The 9,340-nt window shown below is 34.1% G+C and overlaps 1 protein-coding gene, 1 long non-coding RNA gene and 1 pseudogene across 4 annotated transcripts in view; all 3 read left to right on the top strand.

Moving 5' to 3' along the window:
* The window catches only part of LOC104825155, a 2,640-nt gene extending 1,855 nt beyond the window's left edge, over positions 1 to 785 (top strand). For 2 of the 3 annotated variants that reach the window (XR_773544.2, XR_773543.1), the window contains exon 3: positions 382 to 785. This is a non-coding gene — a long non-coding RNA (uncharacterized LOC104825155). Of the gene's footprint in view, positions 1 to 14; positions 304 to 381 lie in introns of those variants that run through there. The other variant, XR_773545.2, reaches the window with a different exon arrangement.
* Positions 786 to 3,013: 2,228 nt separating this feature from the next.
* LOC104825154 lies at positions 3,014 to 4,353 on the top strand. The gene is made up of 3 exons (XM_010557435.2): positions 3,014 to 3,287; positions 3,420 to 3,475; positions 3,937 to 4,353. The coding sequence occupies exons 1-3, from the start codon at positions 3,113 to 3,115 to the stop codon at positions 4,057 to 4,059; spliced, it is 354 nt and encodes a 117-aa protein (XP_010555737.1). The 5' UTR covers positions 3,014 to 3,112; the 3' UTR covers positions 4,060 to 4,353.
* Positions 4,354 to 8,614: 4,261 nt separating this feature from the next.
* LOC104825153 overlaps positions 8,615 to 9,340 on the top strand; it is a 1,544-nt pseudogene continuing 818 nt past the window's right edge.

Below are 9,340 nucleotides of genomic sequence, written 5' to 3'. Positions count from 1 at the left end.
GGGGGGGGGGGGAGATTTTTTGGTTAGTTGCAAATATGCATTGCAGTGTCATCAAGCATTTGTCATCTTGGGGGTTTGTGTTGATCAATGCATCATTTTTTTGTTGTCCTTATACAATGTTTCACTTGTCTGTCTGTTTGTTTTTTTAGCGCAGGGCCTGCAAGTTCAAGGCATAGTTCTTTTTTCTATGCACTTAGTTACACATGGGGTTTTGCTTTTAGGTGTCAAAGTCAAATGTTGCATATACCATATTGCATTCACAACAAGTTACAGCTACTTTTGTTGCTCATGTTTCTTCCTCCTCTCTCTCTCTCTCTCTATATATATATATATATGTATGTATATAGCCTAAGTCATCTTTGGAAAAATGCTGTATAACAGAATGGTTTTGAAGAATTCCTAAGCAGAGAATGGATAAGAAGTTGAATGGTGAAGAAAGGAGCAAAGAAGGGTCCCCCCATCATGACAGCCTGACAGGGAGCAAAGTGTACATCAGCCCGGCTTCAAGAGCGTGGGAAAGGTCATTTCTTTCGGTGAGCTTCGCTTTGAGAAAGGCCAAGTGATGGATATCATTTTCTTCCTCCAAAGAGTCACTCCTGTTGTATGATCAGTGAACATTCTCACTCATTCTCTTGGCCTTATTGATAATCACGAGTAGCAAGTCCTTGTATACATACACATATACATATTATTACTCCTGTCATGAAAGAGATCAACTTTACACCGTATAAATGCATGGTATTTGTAGATTATTGAATGCCAATAATGGGTATTCGTATATATTATTTGGTGAAGCTTTTTATTTTTGTACAAACAATTCTTGATTTAAATTTTTTTAGAAAGAAAAAAAAAGGGAGGGTCATAGTGGTCGGAAATTGGTGAATGGGTCACTCATGGAGAGGGGGATGGGGAGTTGTGTAAGGCATTTGCAGGGCACTCGCTCACTGTGTGTGTGTCTCAATCTTTAGTTGACTTATGAAAAGCTGAGTTATATGAAGGCCAGAATGGAATGATCAATGCCCCCGCTCTTTCCACATCTCTTTTTCCCAAACCACAAACCCAAAAAAAAAAGAAAAAGAAGTTCTGTTTGGTACCACGGATAAATTAAAATCTGCCCTAAAGATTTCCTGTTTCCCCAACTAACCTAATCGAATATATATATATATATATATATATATATATATATATGTGTGTATGTATGTATATATAAAAGTCTTTGTCTTTGTCTTTTTCCTAATAACTAGGTGTAAAAAATATCCCATCATCAATATTTCATGAGTTGTATTTAGAAATGTATAATCTATTCGGATCAGCTCGGACTAAATAAAATAAAATATAATCTATTTAGAAATATTCACTTTAGCTAGGACTAAATAGAATATAACCAATGAGTCGAATTAAATTAAATATAAAATAAAAACAATGGAAAGAATCAATATTTTCAAAATAAATAAATAAATAGTTTTATGCTAGCAGTGTTCGTGACAAATTGAATCCTAGAGTCAAATAAAATTTTCCTTTTAAACGACTTTTTATTTATAGTTTTGGTCATGTTGATAGAATGATATATATATATATATATATATATATATATAGTTTATGCTAGCAGTGTCCATGTGTGTATGTTACACACGTTTCACAACGTCGACTTTTATTTTCATATTGGATAAGATTAAATTTACAGAGTTATTAAATATTTATCAACCGTTTATTATTGTGGACATGGCCATTAATTAATCAACGCCATAAAGATGCCTTTTATTAGTTTAATACAAAAACATTTAATTAGCTCTTAAGCCAAAGATAATTGTACTTAACGTTAATGATTCATTAGGACGTAGCAAAAAGCAATAATCATGTACAGAGTTTGGCATGGTTCCATAACCCATCATATACTTGGCAATGGACCCATTTGTAATACAAAAACATTTTTTTATGATTTAAATTTTGAACATAAAAATATATATAATCACTCTCCCATTTTATAATTGTAGGAGACCATCGGTCTCGTATGTGTCTAAGGAAGCCTTCGGATGATCGGTTTGAATCGGAATGTCATTAACAATATTTTGGTAAATATATCGAAATTATAAATTCATTTCAACTCTGATTTATAAATTCGATTTGAGTGTTCATTAATTTTGGCACTCTCTTTTAAATATTCTTTCTTCTTTTTCTTTTCCGATTTTTTCCAATATACATACATATATATATATATATATGTATGTAAAATAAGATCATCGCATGATCAGAACACATAAATCTGTGGTTGCATCTTCATTGTGATTCTAATAATTAATCTCTTGATTGGTTTGATTTGACTCTTGGGTTTTTCTTTTTACCGCAAAATTGTGATTGACCAAGAAAGTGTAGCACTATTGACTAATGTCACATGTGGTGCACTTTCATGGAACACCATTTCAGATAGTGGCTTCACACACACACACACATATATATATATATATATGTATGTATGTATTATGTGTATATATATATAATAGTAAAACAATAAATGGGCTCAAAAGTAAATTGTAAAAAGTTGAAAACGTGATGGAAAACGTTGGAACTTTTTGTTAGTCATGAAAACTTGTCATCATAAATCTAATAGTTTTTTTAAAAAAATTGTAAAAAAATTAAATCCACATATAATACAGAATTACATGGAAATTTTTTACTGCTATTGTGAAGAAACATTAAAAAGATCGGGAATTTGGGTCATGCAAAATGCAAACAAGCGACACCCATGATTCATGAATAGTGCAGTTGACTTTTGTACTTTGGGGTTGGGTGAAATTGTAAGTGCCAATTTCATATCATTCATTCATTCTCTTGGTATCATTTCAACAGTTTGATGTTACGCGCACCACTTTCATTATACTTTTTTTTTCGGTTCTTAGTCCAACAAATGCTCGTGTCAAAATCATGACAACTTATATATATATATATATATAAACAGATCTTTTAGATACCCAAACACCAATTTACTCGAGAATATTAAAAAAATATACATTTCTCATGATTATATTGTACATATACTATAATGGATTACCATGTTTTCACCATCATCATCATCATCATCTACGAGGGCCATTAACAGTTCCCACCACATTACATGAGAGCATATAAAAAGGAAAGCTTCGCTCCCTTCCCTTCTCAAACCCACGTTTTTCAAATTCCTTCTCCTCAACAAAAGAGTGAGATACAGTTTTATATCAATATGCTTCTTAGGATCAAAACCCTCCTTCTTCTTTTCCTCTTCCTCGTTTCTTCGTCTTCATCATCGTCGGGTACATCAAACATTCCTCTCCCTCTCCCTCTCTCTCTCTCTCTCTCTCTCTCTCTCTCTCTATATATATATATATATATATATATATATATATATATATGATGTAATTTGTTGCTGTATATGTTCCTTGTAGGCATAGTTGAACACTCCATCGACCGTGGAGGTTCCATGCACGAAATACTCTACGAGGTAAACTCAAAAAAACACTTGCTTAGCTACCAAAGTTTTTTTTTTTTAAAGGAATCCACTAATTAAGCACATATACAAATTTTTTAGAAATATATATTAGTTACGTAAATATTATTATTTGGATTCAAAAATAGTACCAGAACCTAATTTCTTTTACCTGATGTTTTATTAGTTCTTTTCACAAACGACCGTAAAGCTTATCGAATATTTTAAAAAAAAAAAAAAAATCTGAGTTTCCAAATTTTTATAGCAAATCCTGACATATTGTTAGAGCCTTGTATATATATAACCCTAATAAAATCCATATAATCTCTCCCCTCTCTCTCTCTCTCTCTCTCTATATATATATATATATATATATATATATATATGTGTGTGTGTGTGTGTGTGTGGGTGGTCTGAATCCAAGACTATTGTTTTCTTTGTATATGCATTGATAAGAACAACGTTTTTTTTTTCAGGTTAAGAATAAGAAAGTGAATATGGATCATAGGAAGCTCATGTTCGAGTCGACACTCGACTACGACGATGCAGGTCCCAATCCAAAACATGACCCCAGAAGGAAGCCCGGCGGCAAGCCTTGAATATAATACCAAACTCATCATGCTATGTCATATTATATATATTATATATATATACACACGTACATACATATGTATGTATGTGTATAACCTAAACTGCATAGATATAACATATCTTTTCACTATTAAGATATACAGTATATATGTATATCCTTTTTCTGAGGATGAGATCAATGTACAACGCCTTTCGGAACGTGTTCATGTCGGGATATATATATATATATATATATATATATAATTTAGGGTCTGTTTCTTGTGTACTTGGACTCTGGGATATTAAATAAAGAGGTTATGGTATGGGGGTGTCGGTCTATAATTTATTTCAAAAATATATCATTAATTTTTCATAGATTCATAGCATTCTGCAGGGAATATAGAGCGGTGAGTCGGTGACTGCAGTCGGTCCATAAGGATTCTCTAACATTGGAAACCCATCTAAATCTAATTGGCGTTTCCCGTTATTTAATTGATTTTTGTTTTGTTTTATAATCAGATATTGGACTTTGTCCTGTCCACTTGTACGGTGCTCGTACTGTGGCATCATGTGTAAAATACTCACATATAAATAATATCATTCCCTAGAAAAAGAGAATATATATATACACACACACACATATTAATTTCCAAAATCTGGATATTTAGATCCGATTTCTGCTCATACATAAGCATGTCGACCGAATTTAGTTAGATCTTTATGATAGGCCAATGATATTAAAAATTAAATTTTGTGGACAGATTAAAAATTTAAGATTACAAATAATCTGTATTATCCAATCTTGTTTTATAATATATAGTCGATATATATAATCTTAAATTTTAAAAAAAATATAAAAATGTACACTCAAGCACGAGGAAATTTATCGAGCTTCACTTTTTCTACAGACGTTTTAACTGTTTAGTTTCATCTAACTTTTTTATAATATGGTGTTTCATTGATATAATATCTACAAACTTAATTAGCCAAAATTTTGATATTAGTGGACTGACCTCTAACTGATCTGTCTTTAATTTATTATAATATCTAATGGCATCATATCTTGTCAGGATTATTATTCGCATTGCCTAGTCTGCGATCTGAAATGATATTATAATATTAGTCTTTGTTGTTGGATTATTTTAGATATTCACGTAGACAATGTATTATAGGATCTTAATATATAGATTTTAAAACCTAATATAGACATTATATTATGTATAGATATTATCATGCATTTTTTTTCCATTTATGATTCTATTACGATAATACACTCATGTATCATTATTGATTTCCATTAGTCCTTACGAATTCCGTACGTTAGATCTAGAGTTAATTTCCTCATTCATATTTTTTTTTTGTTTATAAAATTTGTCCGGTTAATTCAACATGCTCACGAGAGGGAGGATCCATTTTTTTATATTCTTGATTTCTTTTTTTTATCTTTTTTTTTATGATTAGAAAATTCACCAAATCTTTGAACCCATTATATTTCACGACTCAAATACCTACTACAATTAAATTGTGTACCTCATCTCTGTCTGCTTAAACCGTTCGTCGTGAGCGCATAACGAATCATTTTACAACCCAATCACTTCAAACATCTATCATTCGACCACCACAAGGTGAGTTATTTGTCTCTTTGACGTGCATCCTGATTCAAATAAAATCAGAAGCAAGTTCATATACAGAATTTCAAAAGAAAAACCTAATTTAAGAATGGATTTTTTTGTTTTGTTTAAAATGGATTCGATCGAATCTAAAGAAACAGTGGAATGAATTAGGGTTGTCGGAGATTTAGGCATATCATGAAAATGTACTGTGCGGATAATAAGATGATGGCCCCAACATATCAGAGATGATTCGGTGGCCTTTGCATATCCAAACAGCTTCCACTCATTGATCAGATAAGATACAAACACACACAGAGACATATATATATATATATACATATTATGCGTGTATGTAAGGTCATATCTTTATCATCAAATCTCCCAAGTTAGACCCCGTGCTTCACTAACAAGCATATTATTACTTTATTTAGCAGACAATATGTTATTTAAAGGGAGGAATCGTAAGCTAAACAACGAATTATAGGTTTGAAACTAACTGGGATTGGTTAGCCGAATTTCGGAAAATTTCTAAACCACAGGTCCGATAAAAAACGATGCCGTATTGCGAGGTCGCGAGAGAACGCCGGTGACGGTCCTACCAAAGCCCTTCGATCTCATCATAGGTCTCTGGGTTTAATTAGGGATGCCGATTCCGTGTTTCGATTGTTAATTTTAGGGATTTCGAGCCTTTTCCCCAAATTTGTTTTGGTTGAATTACAAACTATCTGCCGACTCTCTGTGGGAATTGTGGTGATCGATCGGTTTAGGATTGGTGGGAACTCACGAGTCATGGCTACCGCAACTCAAGGGCTTAGCCGGAGCGAACAAGCCCAACGACGACGAAGCAGCGGCGGATGAACAGAGCTTCGACGTAGCCGCCGGGGAGTCCGGCAGAGGAGGCATCGAGGTCTGCGCGTTTGATAATCGTGGTATGGGTTGGAGTTCTGTACCCACCAAAAGATCTGGATACACGTGAGTCTTTATATGTCGGATTTGGTCGTAGGAATAACTCGATTGTTTCTCTGTGGTCGTTCTTGAGGGAATTCTAGTTGATTTGGAAGCTTTGTTCCTGATGGAATTCTAGTTGATTGTGTTACTGTGAATCCATTTGTGAAAAGATGCAAGCTTGATGCAGAACAAAGATAGTGGCAAAGGATGCAATTGCCTTGTTGGATCATCTGGGTTGGAAAAAAGCTCACACTATAGGGCATTTCTATGGGTAAATTTCGCATCATTCTTTTGTGTTGATCTTCAAATGACCTTGATCTTTCTCTTTAGATCGAGCTGAGGCATGTCAATGAGATTAGGCTCCTTCATTTCTGCCCCCATTGAGGTGGTAACAACAAGTGCTATGATAGCTTGCAAGTTGGCTGCAATGGTTCCCAAACGAGTTCTTACTTTTGCTTTGCTTAATGTTACGGGTAGAGATGATGGATTTGAAGCCGCGATCTCAGACCCACGGTAAATGGTTTTACTGTTGAGCCAAGTCAGTCTTTAGACATCTTACAGATAATATTATCACAAAATATTTTCTGTTTACTTTGTGTTTCAGCTGAACTAGGGGTGGGTACGGGTCGAGTACCCGAGATTTTTGGGTTACCGGACCCGAACCCAAATCTGAAAATTATACAAAATAATACCCGAACTCGTACCTGTTTTAGTCGGGTATCCAGAAATCGGGTACTCGAGATAATACTCAGATACCCGTGAATAACCGGACCCGAAATTTAAATATAAAATATAAATAAAAATGTATTGATCAACCATAATCTTTAAAAAATAACATAGAATCGTAAAAGAATATAACCAAAATCATCACATTTAATCAGTTTACCAAAATTATTATTCGTATTCATAAAAACATAAGAATATCATCATATTTCAACGATTTGTGAAAGATTTTATGGACAACCAGAGAACAAGAGAAGCGGTAGAAAAAACGTCTGTGATGTGCTCAAATGTCTTATGAACGATACTAATAGAGACATTGCACAAATCGGAAGGAGTAGAGAGGTTGAAACACATGAGAGAGATGGGAGGTTTAGATATTCACGTAGACAATGTATTATAGGATCTTAATATAAGAGTGTGTGGGAGCAGCTCCGTTTCTGGACAAAAGAAAATGTAAAGAGAAAATGTAGAGTTAACCCTAGGTAAATGTTAAGGGTAAAATCGTAAATTTATATTTTTTCGGTTATCCGCAGATAATATCCGAACCTGGACTTTACTACCCGAATTTCGGGTTTTCTGAAGATCTAAACCCGATCTCATCTCATATTATAGTCGGATACACGAATTTCGAATACCCAACCCGCGGATCGAATCGGATATCCAAATTTCAGATATTTTTACCCACCCCTAAGCTGGACCGAAAAACATTATCCATTGCCATACGATTTCTAAAGCCAAGAGTCCTGAACAGAGGGCAACTGTTGATTTGGACACACATTACTCAGAGGTTGGCTTTTCAAATGTTTCCAGTTCTTGTTCATCTTTCTTCTTTGACTTGTTAAATTCTAAATTGTTCATAAAGCAAATGTTGGGATCAAGGTAAATAGGTTGCATTGTAAAAGAAGTAATCTAGTGCATTGACTTGCTATTCTTCCAAGTTTGGTGTTATCGCCACAATGTGTTCAGGACAAGGATCAGATTATTCTTACAACGGTAGAATCTAATGAAAATAGTGTTAGAACTTGTGTGTTTTCATGGTTAACATGTTCTAAGACCAGTCAACTACTTTAAAGAAACTCCAGCGAATTTAAGTGAGCTGTTATTCGAGGTTCGGTTACCTTATGAAGTCTCATGTTGGTGTCTGATATGGAGGAATACCTGGATGAACGAGTTGGAACTACTGTAGTTTTCGCGCGAAAATGACCCGTAACTATACGGGCAATGCTGCTTCAGATATCTAATTTCATGTGTTTGCATTTCAGCAATATGTAAACAGTATATCACTATATCAACAACTGGAATGCAATCTAAGTAGGGTTTTGATGGCCAAATCAATGCTTGTTGGACACATAAAGTAACAAGAACAGAGGTGGAACTGATCCACTCAGCTGGATTTCTTGTGCCATTCATTCATGGAAGGTGTGTTAATACTTTGAGATTGAATTATTTTGCCTACACCTTCATGAGTTTTTGTGATCTTGTAAAAATCCAATCACATAATTTTAACCTAAATTATATGGTGGATATATGTAGACATGATGTAATTGCTCGGATATATTATGCGAGAGGACTGGCACGGAAGTTCTGTCCTGCTGCTACAATGGTAGATCTCCATGGAGGACATCTTGTAAGCCATAAGAGAACAGAAGAGGTACTTGATCATGTCTTAATCTTTTACCTGTCTCTCCGGCATATGAAGGATGTAAAACAAAATACACGACCTTTCCCGTCGATTTCCTTGTTAGATTTCTTTGAATGTTTAAGCCATAAGAAGTCTCTGTTCTTTTCTCCTATAAATAGCTAATACAATCAGTTAACAAGAGTTCACTGAATAGATAGGGGCCAAAACAAAACTATAATTTTATGGATCATGGAAGAAAAAGATTCAAGACGGCATACATGGAAGAGCATGTCTACTGCTAATGTAGTATCCATGGCTAGAATTGCAGGAAAAACCGTCCTTTTTATCTAACAAAGTAAAATCTTTTACTAGTTATGAGTCTTATGACCTTTATAAAGGGAAAGA

This window comes from Tarenaya hassleriana, unplaced genomic scaffold (genome assembly GCF_000463585.1).
Source record: "Tarenaya hassleriana unplaced genomic scaffold, ASM46358v1 Cleome42, whole genome shotgun sequence".
Taxonomy (NCBI): Eukaryota; Viridiplantae; Streptophyta; class Magnoliopsida; order Brassicales; family Cleomaceae; genus Tarenaya; species Tarenaya hassleriana.
Note: the sequence above shows the minus strand (reverse complement) of the source record. Positions and strands in the feature narration are given on the sequence as shown.

Bases quoted from the DNA above. Each gene is read 5' to 3' on its own strand.
- LOC104825154 (XM_010557435.2), top strand. From the start codon at position 3,113: ATGAGAGCATATAAAAAGGAAAGCTTCGCTCCCTTCCCTTCTCAAACC. The intron at 3,288-3,419 runs GTACATCAAACA...TGTTCCTTGTAG, and splicing joins TTCGTCTTCATCATCGTCGG to GCATAGTTGAACACTCCATC. The intron at 3,476-3,936 runs GTAAACTCAAAA...TTTTTTTTTCAG, and splicing joins TGCACGAAATACTCTACGAG to GTTAAGAATAAGAAAGTGAA.